The 19,166-nt window shown below is 36.4% G+C and overlaps 8 protein-coding genes across 8 annotated transcripts; 4 read left to right on the top strand and 4 right to left on the bottom strand. All coding sequences in view use genetic code 12, as the record gives it.

Annotated features, from left to right (window-relative positions):
* Positions 1–25: 25 nt before the first annotated feature.
* On the bottom strand, positions 26–1,006 carry CORT_0G02950 (hypothetical protein; the record flags this gene model as incomplete). The annotated part of the gene is made up of 1 exon (XM_003871049.1): positions 26–1,006. One exon carries the CDS (start codon positions 1,004–1,006, stop codon positions 26–28), a length of 981 nt encoding a protein of 326 aa, XP_003871098.1.
* Positions 1,007–1,417: 411 nt separating this feature from the next.
* CORT_0G02940 (hypothetical protein) lies at positions 1,418–1,885 on the bottom strand (the record flags this gene model as incomplete). The annotated part of the gene is made up of 1 exon (XM_003871048.1): positions 1,418–1,885. The coding sequence occupies one exon, from the start codon at positions 1,883–1,885 to the stop codon at positions 1,418–1,420; it is 468 nt and encodes a 155-aa protein (XP_003871097.1).
* Positions 1,886–2,655: 770 nt separating this feature from the next.
* Positions 2,656–3,246, top strand: CORT_0G02930 (hypothetical protein; the record flags this gene model as incomplete). The annotated part of the gene is made up of 1 exon (XM_003871047.1): positions 2,656–3,246. The coding sequence occupies one exon, from the start codon at positions 2,656–2,658 to the stop codon at positions 3,244–3,246; it is 591 nt and encodes a 196-aa protein (XP_003871096.1).
* Positions 3,247–4,017: 771 nt separating this feature from the next.
* On the top strand, positions 4,018–6,063 carry CORT_0G02920 (Yps7 aspartic-type endopeptidase; the record flags this gene model as incomplete). Its single annotated transcript, XM_003871046.1, has 1 exon — positions 4,018–6,063. One exon carries the CDS (start codon positions 4,018–4,020, stop codon positions 6,061–6,063), a length of 2,046 nt encoding a protein of 681 aa, XP_003871095.1.
* A 786-nt stretch (positions 6,064–6,849) lies between these two features.
* CORT_0G02910 (Sec1 protein) lies at positions 6,850–9,246 on the top strand (the record flags this gene model as incomplete). Its single annotated transcript, XM_003871045.1, has 1 exon — positions 6,850–9,246. The coding sequence occupies one exon, from the start codon at positions 6,850–6,852 to the stop codon at positions 9,244–9,246; it is 2,397 nt and encodes a 798-aa protein (XP_003871094.1).
* Positions 9,247–9,554: 308 nt separating this feature from the next.
* CORT_0G02900 (Ycf1 glutathione S-conjugate transporter) lies at positions 9,555–14,318 on the top strand (the record flags this gene model as incomplete). The annotated part of the gene is made up of 1 exon (XM_003871044.1): positions 9,555–14,318. One exon carries the CDS (start codon positions 9,555–9,557, stop codon positions 14,316–14,318), a length of 4,764 nt encoding a protein of 1,587 aa, XP_003871093.1.
* Positions 14,319–14,345: 27 nt separating this feature from the next.
* CORT_0G02890 (Trm82 protein) lies at positions 14,346–15,494 on the bottom strand (the record flags this gene model as incomplete). Its single annotated transcript, XM_003871043.1, has 1 exon — positions 14,346–15,494. The coding sequence occupies one exon, from the start codon at positions 15,492–15,494 to the stop codon at positions 14,346–14,348; it is 1,149 nt and encodes a 382-aa protein (XP_003871092.1).
* A 109-nt stretch (positions 15,495–15,603) lies between these two features.
* Positions 15,604–18,039, bottom strand: CORT_0G02880 (the record flags this gene model as incomplete). Its single annotated transcript, XM_003871042.1, has 1 exon — positions 15,604–18,039. One exon carries the CDS (start codon positions 18,037–18,039, stop codon positions 15,604–15,606), a length of 2,436 nt encoding a protein of 811 aa, XP_003871091.1.
* Between the last annotated feature and the right edge of the window lie 1,127 nt (positions 18,040–19,166).

Genomic DNA, 19,166 nt, shown 5'->3' with positions numbered 1-19,166 from the left:
AAAGAAAAGAAAATAGCTTGTTTGATTAACTATAGATGTCATCAGATGGAGCTGAGATTGATCGTTGGGCTTTTGTCATTTTTTTACCCAGATTATGCTTCATATCAATGAATTTCTGTTTGAGTTGGAAATCGGAGTTTCTCAAAAGATCAATCATTCCATATACTTTATGATTCAGTTCATCCTTGTTGTTACTCTTGCAAACAGAATTGAATAATTTACTTGGATGTTGTTCATGTGGGATGCGTCGTTCATTGAGAGTTGACATTTTACTTAATGTATTCGAAATGGATCTCGAGGGAAGTGTACGTTGTTTTGACTTTTCACGTGGTGCAATAAAACTTACTTCTTGAGGTACTCTGATCTTGTTGATGTTTTGTTGTTGTTTCCACTGACAAAGATAATCATTGAATGCATCATACTCTTCATCATTCTCGCGTTCGTTGTTGTTGTGGTCAATGTCACCCCATAGTCCTTGAACTTCGTCTTTGTCTTTGTCTTCATCGTCACTGGCATAGTTTGAGTTGTTATTGTATTTGCAGCTGTATTCAACACCTTTTAATGGTGAAGGGATATAGGGGATGTGTCGACAATACCCACAATTTCGAAATACATCAAAATTAAGGCTGCATTCTTCGGAAAAGCAGTTGAAACGACGCATGTCATTACACCCTTTGAATAATCCACGAGAAATTGTTCTTGTTGGTAACACTTTACTTTTGAAATTAGACACTGATGTTTTTGCTTGTTTTCGTTGTTGCCTTTTGTGGTGATGCTGACGCTGTGGATGCTGATGCTGTGGATGCTGATGCTGTGGATGCTGATGCTGTCGATGCTGAGGATGCTTTTTGTCTTGCCATTCGTTAATTTCATTTTCAGAAAAGATGCTGAGCGCTTTAGTAGTTGGTTCAAGAGGTGGTAGTTTCATGACTTTGAATGTTGGTTCGATTGGTGTTGATTCAAAAGAGGAGATTGTGGTTGAAAAATTGACTAATGTATGAGACATTTTCTAGATGCTTTTAATCCGACGTGAATGAGGATTTAGACTTTTGCTGTTGTTAATGAATATGGATGGTTTTCTTGTGTGTTTTGGTCTTTTTTTGATATTTTGAGGTTTAAATGTAGGCTTGTTTTTCTTTTTAAGTGGCTTTTGCACAAAAAGAGGTGTAGCTGATTTAATGATCAACCTGATAGTTAGTGTGGGACGTAACGCGACGTTGAATGAATACTTTATCAGTTAAGATTGGCTTAGGACGTCTAATGGAGAGATTTAACAGCCATCATCCAACTTGAAGCCACAACCAGATATTCAAAGACTAACTTTTGAAAACTGCATTCGATATCTACAAAAATTCACATACTACGTTTCAGCTTCACAAAAATGCATCATTTCCGTATATTGTCATTAGTAGTTATCTCAACGATTATTATTTGGTCTATTACCACCTTGTCCCCCTCTACCTCCTCTACCACCATCTCTATTGTTCCTACCACCACCATTTCTTCCACCAGCATCTCGATTATTGTCTCTATTATTATCTCTTCCACCAGAATCTCCTCTTCTCTTAACGTACCTGTTTCTATTGTCCTGTCCACCATGTCCGTGATGGTGTTGCTGTTGTTGATGATACAATTGTTGTTGTTCTTTGACATGATCAATGATTTGATCAGGTATGCGCAAATATTTGATGTGCATTCCTTTAATATATATTTCGGGCAACTTGGCAAATTCATCGCCATCGGCATTGGTTTGGATTACTTCGTGTAATGTTAGATTCATCCATGAATCACAATTGGTTAGATTTCCATTGTATGTTTCTCCTGTTTTTAATTCAACTAGGATGGGTTGGTTTTTTGCTGCTGTTAAAAGGTACAATGGAAGCATTCTTGAGAAGTGATGTGTATCCGTGACAAATGGGGGATGGAAGTTTTTGTTAGTGGATGTGGATATATGTTTGATGCTGAGTAGGAATTTTTCTTGAAGTTTTTTTTTGTCTCTGTTTGTTCACTTCCATTTTGGTAACACTGTTGGTGAAGAAGTTCATACAAAGGGTAGGATGTAGGAGGCACTCATTGAAAGACACGGAGAGTGGGTTTCAAATAAAACACCAGTGCCCCAAGCAAATGCTTCTCTGGATTCTATCTCAAAATTGGATCATTAATATACATCTTACAAATTACATGAGTAACGGAATTGATTCAAACTGGACAACGGCTTGCCTGAACTCTATTCATCTTGTGAACCAACTTCGAGAAACAAAGCTCCAATGTACGCATGGACATTTGGATTGTCATCGCAATCCAATCATCAGGTATTAAGGTACCCATTAGGCTATAAAATTTATCAGTGTCGCGAATTTTGCCTTTTGTGACACAAAACTTATCAAAAGTAAGATGTACGACAGTTGTTTCGATTCTGTCCGAATTTCTCCATACGCGACCTGGGGCAAAGATTAACACTCCATCATTCTATTTCATCATCACTTTGTATATACAACGTTGACCACAGCCAAATCGGTCACTCGACGTCCCATTAGTATCATCAACAGAACTTCGGCGATATCACTTCCATAACAAACAGACTGATACATCCACAACTTCACCGCCTGATTTCAATAACCGACATCGCTTTATCAGTCAAGGGTGAACACAACAATGTTCCACGAGTCTTTCATGAAACCATACTCAACAGAAACACTAACCATACAACAACAGCAACAACACTTGCAGATCCGAGATTTACCCGATGAAGTGCTCACACAAATTTTCGATTGTTTACCATTAGCCACAGTTAAGCAACTACGTCTATATCCCGACTTAGCCACAACTATGCAACATCAAATCTATCGTAATGGAGAATATTCAATCCTAATAGACGATGAAGTTGATGAAGGTGACAAAGACAATGAAAATGAAGAAGAAGAAGGTCACAAAATCAGTCAAATACAAAACAATAACCATGCTACAAAGCATGTAGCAAGATTCCACCATTATCGCGTCAACATCACACTCTGTGATTTCAAATCGCTGATTGATAACTTGTTGAAATACGAGCAGACTATAAAGGACCTCTTTGATAGATCAAGACTGGTCACTATCAAATTGGTTGTCATTTTGCATTATTCATTGAATAGATTTACTGACGTTAAGGATTGCTTAAGTAATATTGATTTTATCAGTAAGTTGTTTAACCCCAAGGGTATAAATGTATGTTCGGTTGATTTGCAATTGAATAAAAAACTGTGATTGAATGAACCGCGGGAAGATATTCATCAGAGACTACGAAGGAACACTATTCCCTGGCGTATACTAAAAATAGCATGTGTAAAACAATTTCCATTATAGATAAAGTAGCTACTTTTACTAACCCCCTTTAGCAAAGCACATACACCTTCAAGATACTCATTAGTTCGATAGTCCGATACCATTAGCCCCACACTATTAGTTCCATACTATTCGTTCCATACCAGTAGCCCCATAACTAAATGATCTTATGAAATGTTGGACGTTGTCTATGACGTAATTGCAAATGACGAAAGAAAAAAATAAAAAACACGAAACAAAACAGAGAGAGAAAGAGAGAGAAGACAGGCAGACTGCATATAAACTCCTCTCTCAATATATACGATAGATCATACAACCGACTTATTTTTTACGAGAGACAAAGAGTGTTTTATACCCCATTGTTGTGTTTCATCATAATTACCATAGCATACAGCGAATAACCAAGTAATCAAACAGTGAAAACTACTACGATACCAACCACACTGAATCGTATCAGCTATGTTGCATAGTATCTCTACTGTGAAATATAGCCAAGAACTATAATAATATTACTATTACTACACCTTACTAATTGCAATATTATTGTATCTAAGCCTTTAACACTATAATTTTTTCCTCTTCTTTTCTAGCAACACCACTTTATTAATATCATCATCACAACATCAATAACCAAAGGGTATATACCACATGAAACTACACTCGCTAGACTATTTCTCATAAGCAGACAAAACGATGTACAAACATAACTCCATAGCAGCTTTTCTTATGCTACTGCTACTACCGGTTCTGCTGCTGCTGCTGATACTGCCACTGGCAATCTCAAATTCAAAGAGCATAGACAACCATCCTACTCCTATACTCGGTACACTACTAGTCTCAGCCATAGGTGAACGAGACTCCGGCGAAGAAGACGATATTGTCCAATTTACCATAGCGCGACCTACTCCCACACTAGCTGCTGCTGCTCAACTGCTGTCTCTAAGGTCAAATTTGACTACTTCTGTTGCGTCATCGCAATCAACTGAAAACCAGAATGATCAAGATGTGTTTAAGTTGGTGTTTACTGTAGGCTCGGATGATTCTTATTATAATGCTCGTTTTCAATTTGGTGATAATCTGCAACAAAACAGCAGCAACAGCAGCAGCAGCAGCACGAATTCACAAGAGATTGGGCTTCGATTAGATTTGATTCAGCCGGAAATATGGGTCATGAATGGGGGTAATTATAAAGAATGTGCCGAAATTTATGCATCACGAAGTAGTATCTTGAATCAGTACCAGAGTGTGTCTAGTATACCGTCATCAGTTACTGATATTCCACTATTCACTACCAATTGCGCTAAACGAGGGTTATACACTAGCTCATCAGACTCTATGCCCTTACCACTGGGTGTAGGCGATGCTTCAATCAATAATGGCGATGCATACACTATCCCCTATATGAATCAAATTCAAGCTAGTGGGGAATTTGTCACTGATAATTTCAATTTCAATTTAACTCTGGGTAACAATTTCCAAATGACAAATTTCACTTTTGTTAATGTTAATGATACAAGTATGTATGTTGGTGGATTGGGGTTAGCTAGTTACCCCCGCGGTAATGGATTCCTATCACGATTAGTATCACAAGACATAATCAAATCACAAAGTTATTCACTTTGGTTTAGTAATTCAACTTCACCAGGTAATGACTTATTTGCCCAATTGATTCCTGGAGTCGTTGATCAGAAGTACTATATTGGTGATTTATATTCAGCTGATATGATTCCTCATTCGGGTATGAGGTATAATTATACTCAATCATCAGTTAATGCAGATTTAGCCAATTTAATCTTACCCATAATCAATCTAGATAATATTAAAATTGAACGGATAGATACCGGTGAAAGTGTATCTATAAAATCAGATGAAAATGAAGTATTACCGGTATTATTGGATTCAAGAATCTTGTATTCTTATTTACCATTAAATGTAATTATTAATTTGGCCATACAAACAAATGCATATTATAGCTCCGAGGCTAATAGGTGGTTAGTTGAATGTGATACGCTCACTTCAAATGAAAATGCCACGATTGAGTTTGTTATTGGATCGGTTTTGGTGCAAATACCATTGCGTGAATTCTTGGTTGATGCCGTATACCAAGGTTATAATTTACAATTTGAAAGTGGTAATAAGGCATGTTTTTTGACATTTTTAAGAACTGATGCTGCGGGGTTTAATTCTTTGGGATTGCCATTTTTGAGACATATTTATCTTGTTGTTGATAATGATGGAAAACAAGTGGCTTTAGCAAATAGTAACAAGTTTTTACAAGTTGATCAATCGGAATTACTTCATTTGAACTCCAATAATAAATTACCAACTTACAACTACTCATCGATAGCACCAGCAGCAAGAAATATATCATCAATTGCGTATATCGAATCAGGAACAATACCATTCGCAACATCAATGGCATATGCCAATGTCGGTAACGTCACTACTGAAGCAATAACGTTATCGTATTCAGAAGTTACTCTCAATTCAGGTGAAACTGTAGCATTGGATATTCCAGCTAGGTTGAGTGGTGCATTGATTAAATCAGGATCGATTTTTGTGACTGGTGTTACGGCAAGTGCTTCAACAGTGCCCTCTAGTCAAGTTACATCAAGTTCTCGGGGTGACGCTCCAATTTTACAAATTGTGGGGATTGGCAGTGCTTTTACCGGTGGCAAAATGGGTGTATGGATTAGTATGATTAGCATACTATTGGGGTTATGTTTAACTATGATGTAATTAGGTAGAAAATAGACAAGGTGATAGATTGTGAGTGAATTATTTATCAATTGATGTACTCTAGCAATCGGGCTACAGCTGTTCTGCGTATACATAAATGTACGAGCCTTTCTACTTTTCAGTGGTGTAAACAACGTTAAAGAAGAGAAGAATGTAACGTAAGAAGTGGTTAATGCAATGGTGTGTGTGTGTCGTGTGTTTAAGTTTTATGACATTGATTTATGAGACATTGATTGATGTACATATATATAAACTATATATGTGAGTATGTGTGCCTGAAAAAGCTTAAACCATGAAACACTCAAATACATTCAAATACTTTCGTTCCATTGTTTAGTATTACATGTTCACATTTCCTGCCCTATTCATTAATACATATATCTCCATTTGTATAACAGTTTAAGAAGGAAGTATTAATATGGAGGCAGTTCACTTTATAAGTTCTAGTTGGTTTTATTGTTGTGTTCTACTAACATCTCTCTTCCCCAATTAGGAAAATTTCAGCTACGATTTAGAAGCACACACAGACACAGGCAAAAAAACAAATCAATACAATACGATACGATACAATTTTTCAACACATATGTACACCAATACATATTCATCTAGCTTACAGCAACACCACTCATATAACAAAATCATTCAGTCGGTACCACTTCCAACTTCAAATAACCCGCAAACACCCTGGTTTCAGCTGTTAACTTGCACACACACACTCACACACACACTCACTTACCTCTTTACTTGCCTTTGAATTCACAAAAAATACTTGCTGCAGTCCCCATCATGTCTAAAAACAAAGACCCAAACTCACTTATAAACATCCAGCATGACTACATCTACAATAAAATCAAGAGTATTCAACAACCGAAACAAATTTACAACTTGGTTATTGATAAAAAGGTGGAAACCATACTATATAAATCATTTACAAAAGAACAATTGTTACGAATAGTGGCATCGGTAGAACTAATTGATTCTGAACGAAGGAAAAATACTTATATGACAGCAATCTACATGGTTGAACAATCGATTTATAATATGAGGTGTATAATGGCAGATGTGACTACTAAGCGATACAAAAAGGGAATGACATTATTTGCATATCAAGACGAAAATGTTGATCCTAAGGCAACAAAGTTTTTCAACAACAAGTTTCTTTCTAATCCTGGTGTTGCAGATTATTTGGATTACATTGGTCGTATCAACTTCGAATATAATGCTGTGGAAACAAGAGTGTTTTTAACTGATGATAAAACTCCCAATTCCATGCCTATTTATTATAACAAAAATGTGTTAAATTTCGTCATGCCTCAGATTAAACTAGTTGCTAAATGCTTGCTTAATGTAATGATTTCAATGGAGGAGTATCCTTTTATTCGATTTTACCGTCCTATGGACGCCAATTATGATGCTAAGCGTTTGCCTGAGTTGATTGCTGATGAATTTCAACAACAAATGGATGAGTATTGTCGTAGTAATCAAAATTACCCAACTCCCGAAGTATCGGCTAAAACTAGGTCTATATTGTTGATTACAGATCGTACCATTGATTTATTTGCTCCTTTGTTGCATGAATTCACCTATCAAGCAATGGCAATGGATATAGTACAAGGTTTGGAAAGGGAAGGGGTTTTCAAATACCAGAGTGAAAATGAAAAGGGAGAAATTAAAGATGTTGAAGCAACTTTAGATGATGAAAATGATGAAGATTGGATTAATTTACGACATTTGCACATTATTGAAAGCTCGGAGTTGATTGTCAATAAGATAACTGAGTTGGTGAAAAATAACCCTTTGATGATTGATCGATCAAAAGCAAGTACATCCTCCGATTTGATGTATATTGTAGCTCATTTGAAAGGATTTGATGAAGAGAGAAAACAATTGACTTTACACAAGACTCTTATTGATAAATGTCTTGATATTAATGCCCTGAGGAAATTGGCGGAGTTTGCTGCTGATTTTGAACAAACGTGTTGTGCTGATGGAGTAAGCTTTGAAGGTGAGAGAAATAAACATTTACACGATGATTTGATTGTTTTATTGGCTAGAGATGACTTGCATATAAATGATAAAATGAGATTAATTTTGATTTATGCTTATTATCGTGGTGGATTAATCAGAGCTGATTTTGAAAAATTGATTAAATTTATTGGTGTTGATGATCGTCATATTACTGGATTGATGGAAAGATGTTTCAACAATGTTGATAAATTGGGTTTCCAATTGTTCAAAACTGACATCAAAGATAAACCATTTGGAAAGCAGTATTTTCATACGATTAACAATGAAGGGACTTATAATACCAGTAGATACACACCAGGAATCAAGACCATTATGCAAAATGTCGCCAAATATTCCTTGGACAGAGAATGGTTTCCCTACTTTCGTGATATTCCCTTGGATGATGAGGTGGTGGTGACTGAACCAAAGAGCTCTTCTACCAAGAAGGATTTAAATTCAAGTGGTACATTGAGAAACCCTAGGATCAAGGCAAGCTGGGCGTCACAAACGGGAACAACATCATCAAACTTATCTAGATATGGTGGTGGCGGTCAAAAGCAAAAACAACGTATATTTTGTTATGTTGCTGGTGGTATCACATACAGTGAAATTCGTTCAATTTATGAATTGTCAAACTCGCTCAATAAAGAAATTTACATTGGATCAGAGCTGATTCTCAGACCTAGAGATTTTCTTATTGGTTTACAAAATTTAAGTCAAAACAAAACTTTGGATGCATTGGATTTGAATATAGTGAAGGAGTCGTCAAAGAATGAGGAAATACCAAACTTCTTGTATAATGATGGAAGTGCAGGCATATCTCGTCCCGTCCCTCGACAACAAGTTTCTGGTCAACAACAACAACAACAACAACAACAACCACTCTCGGGTAGGGGATCCAATTACCCGCCACCACAACAACATTCACAACTGCAATCTCAATTTGGCCAAGTTTCCTCATTTCAACAACAAGTTGAACAACAACAACAAATGTATGCAAAAGCTCATGGCTCATCTGCTAATGGGTCTAGTGGTGCAAGTGGTGCAGGACATTATAAAAAGAGAAGCACGAAATCAGGTAGTCCTGAGTCGAGTTCTGCAACTACTGGATCGGCCGAAGGTTCTAGTTCATCAACTTCTGGTAAACGATCAAGATTGAAGAAGTTGTTCAAGTAGGGGAGGAAGCTATTGGATATACATACATATATGTATATTGTATATTGTATATTGTATATTGTATATTGTATATAATCTGTACTACATTCGCTATTTTAAAGATAAAGTGTAGGAGTGTGTATTACAATGTAATTACTGCTTAGTAAGACTCGTGCAATTTATCAAAATTTTTTTCTGTCTCGTAAATTAACACTAGTACAAATTATAAAGCTACAAACGTGAAGAGTCCTTTGATAAATCATTATCTTATCGTTGTCATCGTTTAACCCAACTGAAACGAAAGAGAAAACGACGATATAGTGTTACAGATGGAGCAACAAATTGATTATTCAACTAGTTGGAACCCATTCACTGTTAATCGATGGGATTTACTAACTCAGATTAATTTGCTAGCTATCAACAATGGCAAGCTTGCCAACTCAACTCAAACAATTCAGCGATTTACATCGCCATCTTCGCCATCACTGTGGAAGGTGTTGAGTTGCTTTTCCAAACATGAATCATGGGGCCCGTTGTCTGATAAATACAATGATTTCACACCTTGTTTTCTTCAGGGAACACTATTTGGCATATCTTCATTACTCATGATATTTGTTGGATCATATCAGTTGGTGTACTTGAGAAACAAAAGAATGAAAGTAGCTAATCGAATCGATTGGAGCTTCTATGTCAAATTATTACTTGTGGCGATTCAATTGGTTTTCCAAATTGCATTATCAGTCACATATCCATTGAACCAAGGAGGTATAATTGAAACTTCGTTAGTATTAAATATCATTGCTACCGTCATTGCTTTAGCTATTCATTATTTAGAGCAATTTAAATCAACAGTACCTAATGGAGTCTTGTTATTTTATTGGTTATTCCAAATCATTTTAAACCTAGGGAGAATTGTTAATTTACAATTACGCCATCAATTTGACCTGCATTTCGCTATATTGGTGGTTTTAAGTACAATTAATGCATTTGGAATATTGATGATTGAGACTGTTTTTCCCATGAAGCCCATCAATTATTTACAAAGAGCTAAATATGTATCACCTTATGATCAAGCCAATGTATTCTCAAGAATTACGTTTGATTGGATTGGTGGATTGATGAAACGTGGGTATATACAATTCCTCACTCAAAAGGATTTACCACCATTGCCAAAGTCATTGAAAGCAACCACTACAACTAATGAGTTTGATTATTATTGGAATAAACAACCAGCAGGGAAAAAATCATTGTTTTGGGCAATTTCGAAAGCTTTTGGTGGACAGTTTTTATTGGGAGGTGTGTTTAAGGCAGCTCAGGATTGTTTGGCATTTATTCAACCTCAATTGTTGCGTTTATTGATCAAATTTGTTAATGATTACTCCAAGTCAATGAAAAAGGGACAGCCATTACCCTTGACTAGGGGCTTGTTAATTGCAGTTTCCATGTTTGTTGTTTCAATTGTCCAAACTGCTTGCTTGCATCAATATTTCCAAAGAGCATTTGATTTCGGAATGAAGATTAAAAACTCATTAACTTCAACAGTTTATGATAAATCGCTTGTATTATCAAATGAATCAAAACAAGAATCTTCCACTGGTGATATTGTAAACTTGATGTCGGTTGATGTACAAAGATTACAAGATTTGCTGCAAAATTTACAAATTGTCTGGTCAGGTCCTTTCCAGATAATTATTTGTTTGTATTCATTACATGGATTAATTGGTAACTCGATGTGGGCTGGTGTTGCAATTATGGTGATCATGATTCCGTTAAATGCTGCAATTGCAAGAAAACAGAAGCAGTTACAAAAATCGCAAATGAAGTATAAGGATAAACGGTCGAGGTTGATAAATGAGATTTTAAACAATATCAAAAGTTTAAAATTGTATGGATGGGAAATTCCATATTTGGATAGATTAAATTATGTGCGTAATGATTTGGAATTGAAGAATTTGAAAAGAATGGGAATCTTTATGGCCACGGCTAATTTCACTTGGAATTTAGCTCCATTTTTGGTCAGTTGCTCAACATTTGGTGTGTTTGTATTAACACAAAAGAAGAGTTTATCAACTGATTTGGTGTTCCCGGCATTGTCATTGTTTAATCTTTTATCATTCCCATTAGCTGTCGTCCCCATGGTGATTACAAACATTGTAGAAGCGCAAGTGGCAATTGGGAGATTGACAAAATATTTGACCAGTTCAGAGTTGCAAGATAATGCCGTAGTGAAATTACCGCCAGCTACCGAAATGGGCCAAGTTGCCGTATCAATTGAAAATGGAACGTTTTTATGGTCGAAAGCCAAAGGTGAACAAAATTATAAGGTTGCCTTGTCTAATATTAACTTGACTGCTAAAAAGGGACAATTGGATTGCATTGTAGGCAAAGTTGGATCTGGTAAATCATCAATCATACAAGCTATTTTGGGTGATTTATATAAATTGGATGGTGAGGTTGCACTTCATGGAAAAGTGGCTTATGTTCCACAAGTCCCCTGGATTATGAATGGTACAGTCAAGGATAATATCTTGTTTGGACACGTATACGATGCTGAGTTTTATAATCAAGTGTTGAAAGCTTGTGCATTGACTGTTGATTTGGCCATTTTACCTAAAGGTGACAAGACTGAAGTTGGAGAAAAGGGTATTTCATTATCTGGTGGTCAAAAGGCAAGGTTATCATTAGCTAGAGCTGTTTATGCTCGTGCTGATGTCTACTTGTTGGACGATCCATTGAGTGCAGTTGATGAACATGTGGGAAAACATTTGGTTGATCATGTATTAGGACCAATGGGTTTACTAAGAAGTAAATGTAAAGTCCTTGCTACTAATAATATTAAAGTGTTGAGTATTGCTGACCATTTACATATGGTCAGTGCTGGAAGATTGATTGAACAGGGTACTTATGATGATATCATGAAACAAGATAATTCGAAATTGAAGTTATTGATTGATGAGTTTGGCAAAAAGAAGGAAGAGTCACCAACGCCAACTCCATCGACTAGAAAAAATGTTGAAGGTGCAAGCAAACTGAAACCTGATGATGGAAAAGATTATGAAGTAAAAGATGATGTTAATTTGGAGGATTTGGAATCGGATTATGATATGGATATCATTAGTTTGAGACGTGCTTCGGAACAACCTTTGGTCCCTGATGATGAACGCGATGATGAAGAGTACCTTGAAGAAGTGGAAGAAGAGGAGGAAGATGAAGACACAAAGGCTAGGAAGGAACACATTGAGCAAGGGAAGGTGAAATGGGAAGTGTATACTGAATACGCCAAAGCTTGTGGTCCGGTCAATGTTATTATCTTTTTGGGATGTATTATCATATCGTACTTGGTCAATGTTAGTTCTACGTTTTGGTTAGAACATTGGTCTGAGATTAACACGAGGTATGGATACAACCCCAATGTCATCAAGTATCTTGGTGTTTATTTCCTTTTAGGTATTGGTTACTCGACAAGTTCATTGATTCAAAATATTTCCCTTTGGATCTTGTGTACTATCCAAGGATCCAAAAAATTACATAATGTAATGGCAGTTAGTGTCATGCGAGCACCAATGACGTTTTTCGAAACTACACCTATTGGAAGAATATTGAATCGATTTTCAAATGATATTTACAAGATTGATGAAGTTATTGGAAGAGTATTTAATATGTTTTTCAGTAACACCGTGAGAGTATTTATTACAATTGTTGTGATTTCGTTTTCAACTTGGCAATTTGTGTTTTTGATCTTGCCATTGGGTGTATTGTATGTGTACTATCAACAATACTATTTAAGAACTTCGAGAGAATTGAGAAGATTGGATTCGGTCTCCAGGTCGCCGATCTATGCCAATTTCCAAGAATCCTTGGTTGGTGTGTCGACAATTAGAGCATACGGAAAAGAAGATAGGTTTAAGTTTTTAAATCAACATCGTGTTGATGAAAATATGAAAGCTTATAACCCAGCAATCAATGCTAATAGATGGTTAGCTGTGAGATTGGAGTTTTTAGGGTCGGTTATCATTCTTGGAGCTGCTGGGTTATCCATCCTCACATTATCTTCAGGGCATCTTACAGCAGGTCTTGTTGGTTTATCGGTTTCTTATGCTCTACAAATTACTCAATCGTTGAATTGGATAGTGAGAATGACGGTTGAAGTAGAGACAAATATTGTTGCTGTAGAAAGATGTTTAGAGTACTCGAGATTGAAGAGTGAAGCACCGGAAATTATTCCTGATCACCGCCCACCTCAATCTTGGCCCCAAGATGGTGAGATAAAATTTGAACATTATTCAACCAAATATAGACCTGAGTTGGATTTAGTATTGAAAGATATAAATATTGATATCAAACCAAGAGAAAAAATTGGTATTGTTGGCAGAACAGGGGCTGGCAAATCATCAATTACATTGGCATTGTTTAGAATCATTGAAGCATTTCAAGGCGATATCAATATCGATGGAATCAAGACTGATACTATCGGATTATATGATTTGAGACACAAGTTATCCATTATCCCTCAAGATTCACAAGTGTTTGAAGGTACAATCAGATCAAATCTTGATCCAAATGATGAATATTCCGATGATCAAATATGGAGAGCCTTGGAGTTATCCCATTTGAAAGAACATGTTGAAAAAATGTATGCTGAACGCGATGTTGAAGAACCCAGTAATGATGATGCATCTAATCAACCGCGTGATGTTGTCCATGAAGCTGAAAAGGATAGAGTTGAAACACCATTAGATGTAAAGATCACCGAAGGAGGTACCAATTTATCCATTGGACAACGTCAATTAATGTGTCTTGGCCGAGTATTGCTTAAATTAAACTATTCAAACATTTTGGTTCTTGATGAAGCTACGGCGGCTGTTGATGTTGAAACTGATCAAATTTTACAACAAACAATACGTACCGAATTCAAAGATAAGACAATTATCACCATTGCTCATCGATTAAATACCATCCTTGATTCGGACCGAATTTTGGTTTTGGAAAAGGGACAAGTTGCTGAATTTGATAAGCCTAAGGAGTTGTTGAAGAACAAGGATTCATTGTTTTATTCCTTGTGTAAACAAGGTGGATTTATTGAAGATGAATAGAAAGTATATACAAAAAAAAAAAACGTTTTAATATTCACTTCTCTTTCGTAATGTAGCTACTGGGTAGAGCTCAGCAAATTCTGATTTGGTATTGACATCAATTGGAATCAGGTTGGTGTCAATTATCAAGTTTTTGGGTGATCCATCAGGAAAGGTTAACCGTTGTAATATGGACTCAGAAACTAATGAAACGTAGACTGAATCATTACCCACAGTAAATGCCACACAAAGCAGATCCAATTTTATAATGTTGTGTAATTTAAGCTCCTTCTCCTCGTATTTCAACACAATTAAACATGAAGTATGTTCCACCAACACAACAAAATATTTCGCATCACCAAACTGGACAAACTCAATCTTTGCAATACTGATCTCCCTTGGTGAATCTTCTGATCTATATTTTTCAGGAGGTAAATGAGCATCAGTCAAAAACGGACGCACAATATCTTTCAAATCAAACTTAGTCAACATTTCACCGGTATACCAATTCCAAACAAACAAGTAATCATCACCACCACCAGAGACCAATAGATCATCCACTAAACAAAGTTGCGAAATAAATTCCTCATGGCCATGTAGAAACAGCTTAATCACGTACGATTTTGGATAACTCGATACTCTAATATGTTCATCTCTATCACTTGTAATCAAAAATGGTTTGTCATTATGGACACCAACGATGACATCAGTCAACATACTGACATGACCTAAGATTGGGACTAAATCTTTCTCTAAAACTGGCGGGTTCAGATCAATGGGTACAGTATACGCATCACCAAATTTGTCTGCAACGATAGCTTCGCCATCATGGGTGGTTATGGCGTATGGCCGCTTGGCCATTGGTTGTCGTTTACTCAAAGTCAAGATATTTTCACTATCATAATCTAATGTGAATATAAGTACTGATTTATCGGAATCAGTAGATGCAACAAGATGTGATTCAGATTCAGTCAAGGCCAAGCATTTTACGTGATTGTAGATTTGCACTTTGGATGAAATTTGTTTTCCAGTTCGTCTTTCTAATTGATGGTTTTTGTGAGTTGATTGTTGGTCGTCAAACCAGTGGCCTACTATTTTCCCCGTAGATGTATTGTAGACGAGGATGTGGTTTTGTACTGCTGCGAATAATAGACTACCCTGCTTGTTCGCTAGAAGGAGTTGAAATGGATGCTTCATTGGTTGACGAGGATCTAATGATGGGCTTTAGGAGCTTTGGTGATGAGCTTTCTTGCGAAAAAAAAAATAAAATGCGCTCCGACTATGTACGACTATATGTATGTATAAACTATTTCTTTTTGAACCAGCCATTTGTCCAAGTTGATTTTGGCTTTGCCTCATCACTAGTGTCATTGTGGGACACACCAACTTTCTCAAATCCAGCAACTAGCTCATCGTCATTCTCCTTTTTGGTGGTGGTATCCTCAACAATAAACTTGTGCGCTTTAGACTCATCAGATGCTGCTGTAGCTGCATTGGTCTTAAATGCAAAAGAATTGAAAAAATTAGCAATGTTTTTATTTATCGATCCTGGTTGTTTCAAAGAATGACCAATGTGACAAGGTTCAATAAAATTAAAAATAAATTCATCAGCCATTGCATGCCAAATGTTGAAATTCTCTGTCTTTTCCCAAGCTTGAATATAAGATTTATTAAAATCGTGTATATCACCTTCAGCTGGATCATCAGGGGAAAATCCTGGCGGTGGTTGATGGAAACGCCTGGCATATTGATGATATCTCATTACTGATATTAACGAGTTTAGATAATCTTCAAATTGGTAACGGATGTAATCATCATTACCAATATAATCCTTGGAATCAGGTTGAACGGTGCTTATCAAATGATTAATAAATTTTTTATCTTGATGCGTTAATGTGAGGTAGTCGGGTGTGGACAATGTCTTTGGGTATGTAATTTCATTAGTGTCTAAATTAATCAATAAATCAACTCCATATAATGTTGCTTGATTAACGAATAACAAATTAGAGCAGCCAATCATAAAGGAATCCACTTTCAACTCACTTAGCTGTTGCAATGGTACATACGGATTCCAGAATGAATTTTTCGTATTGAATATTTGCAAAGGAAGTCCAAAGAATCTCAACATTGATGCTCGACTATTCGAAACCAATGATTGCGGTTTTTCTAAGGGTCCATTTGTTTCAATGTAATCTATAAGTGGACATCCGGAATCATCTAAATTGTTAATAAGATTAGGTATAAGCGAAATCAAGTTGTTTTGAAATTGTGCTAAACTTTCCAAATTATCCGTCGAATAAATGAGAATCTTCCTCTCTAGTAATAAAGCCTTGAATATAATCATGAAGTTGGACTTAAATTTCAATATTGACGATCGTAGATCCAAATTGACATAATACTCTTCTTCTTGCTCGAGATTAACTTGCAATTCATTATCCACTAGCTTAAACTGACTATTCAAATTGTCAAACAAATGATCCAACACTTCAGTATTATTTAAACTTTCTTGCAAAAAGAAACTCTTTGTGATTATAGACAATTTCTCCTTTATCTTGGTGAAAATGGGCTGCTTGCGTACAATTACAACCACTGCCTTTTGGACGATAGACCTAGTAATATCTTTATTTCGTTCTCTTTCTTCTGCCGACAATTCACTAGTTCGCACTTGCCTTACGCAAGAACATCCAAATAAAGTTTTCAAATGTCGTGGATCACCTTGAAACTCATTCAATGCTTCGAAATCATCAATAGATCTCCCCTGATCAAAATCGTAAACAAGATTGAAATTCAGAAAGGTTTCCTCAAACAAGTGGGATCCATCAGGTAATGCCTGAAATGGAATATTACGAAATAAATCGGGTGTATATGTAGGGTGATAATTTGATCTCCACCATTGTATTTCCGGACCTCGTTGATGGTGGAAATCAACAACACATATTGCAAATACCATATCGTCATCTTTCTCAGGTGTATGATCACTATTGTTGCCACTTTTCACTGAAATCACCGAATGAGTACTTGATTCACTATTTCGCTTAATCGGTAAATTCCTAATCTGGATTGATTTCTTTCTAGTTATAGTTGCTTCTGGCTGTTCTGGTTTTTTAACTTCTTCAGTGGATACATTTCTATGCGACCCAAGTCTAATTGGCCGACATTGAAATCCATCTTCAGTAGTTGTTGTATTTGTGGTGGCACTTGATCGTCTATCAGGAGATGAAAAAGATGTAGTCGTTGGTGTACCAGAAGGACTAGTGGACAAAACAGAGGTAGTTGATAGCCTGTCTCTTTGCCTGGCTAATCTCAATGGACGTAGCTCGCCATTAGCTGGTGGTGCAGCAGATTTCTTTTTGGGTGTAGGCGACGTTGATGTAGTTGATGTGGTTGATGTGGTAGACTTTTGAGGTGATTGAGTTGGTGTAACCTCGGATTCTTTCCAAGGATTGTTTTCTACTGACATGTAGGTGGCATATAGGTTAGAGGACGTTGTGTAATCTGTGTTTGTTAAGGTCCTTCGTTTATTGATATGCCGTCTCAGAATGCTTTTGTTCTCAATCTTCTTTTTTCTCTTCTCTCCTTTTGAGTTTGTCGTGAAAGTTAAAAAAAAAGAGAAAGAAAACGCGTTGTTGGATAGACCGGTGATGATTTTGAATGGATTCTTTGGCTGCATTGAGTTGAACTGGCTGGGTGAGAGAGACATGGTAACCGGGGAGCATCGGCGTATGGAACTTTGTAAAGTCATTTAGTGTAAATAAGATAGAACTCTAGTGGTAGGATGCATCCAGAAGGTATAACGACGGTATCACTAATTCGAAAGGGTACAGTTGTATCTAGAGAAGTTAATGACACTAGTTGACTCATAACATATAGTCCGGAGCTTATCCTGAACAGAGAGTACCATCTTTCAAGCTGGTTGAGCGGGTGATATCTTTTGCAACCAAATCGATACAAAAAGACCAAATATTTAAGGTTCATTTAGTTTGAAAAGAAGATCTACAACAAACCAACTAAAGAAACACCTTACAGAATAAGAGGGCAATAAGGTTTTAGAGAGATAATGTCTGCCACTTAGGAGTTTTGAACTGTCGTGCTTCTTTTTTTGGCTTTGGAAGACTTTGGGTGAAGTTTCACTGTTGTTAAACGTTATCTTTCCCTGTCAGGAGTAAGACGAGGTTAGCGTAGTGATCAAGTGAAATATGTTGTGTAAGTGTGAAAGAGTGTATATATATATAGCTAAGTGTGTGGCTTATGATGGTGTAACTAGTGAGGTGAGAATGGTCTCAGCCTCACTATTCTGTAAACAAAGAAAAAGTGTGACACAAATGACATCATTTACGAGAAGAGTTATTTTTGACTATAGCAGATTGAAACCTTTGAGTAACTTTCAACCTCAAGCTTCGTCTACCTATTGCTCAATAGTAGGAACTAGTGCACGAGAAGGAATACTCGACTTGAAGGTACCCCCATAACCAATAGGGATCTGACAATCAGAGGGAATGAAATGAGAGAGAACGACAAACAACCAAGAAAATTCAAACAATTTGCACCACAAAAACCCTTAACAAAACAAACTAATTAACACATTTGAAATGCGGCAGACTTGAAATGAAATTAAACAAAACAAATACCACTTCTATTAATTCTTCCCCTTCCTCTTCTTCTTCTTACACACTTTATTCAACCATGATCATCCCTAAGGAGGACACACACGTAGAGATCCTCAAAAGAGTCTACTACAACCCCTACTACTACAACAACAACAGTAATTGGCACAGATACAGATGGTTATTGTGGCTATTATTTTTAGTACCCATACTATTTATCTTGATTATGATTTGCTTGAGAAGAAGAAGAGCAACCAGTAGTGTA

Source organism: Candida orthopsilosis (genome assembly GCF_000315875.1).
Source record: "Candida orthopsilosis Co 90-125, chromosome 7 draft sequence".
NCBI lineage: Eukaryota > Fungi > Ascomycota > Pichiomycetes > Serinales > Debaryomycetaceae > Lodderomyces > Lodderomyces orthopsilosis.
The sequence above is the reverse complement of the archived record's forward strand: the minus strand, read 5'-3'. Positions and strand labels throughout refer to the sequence as shown.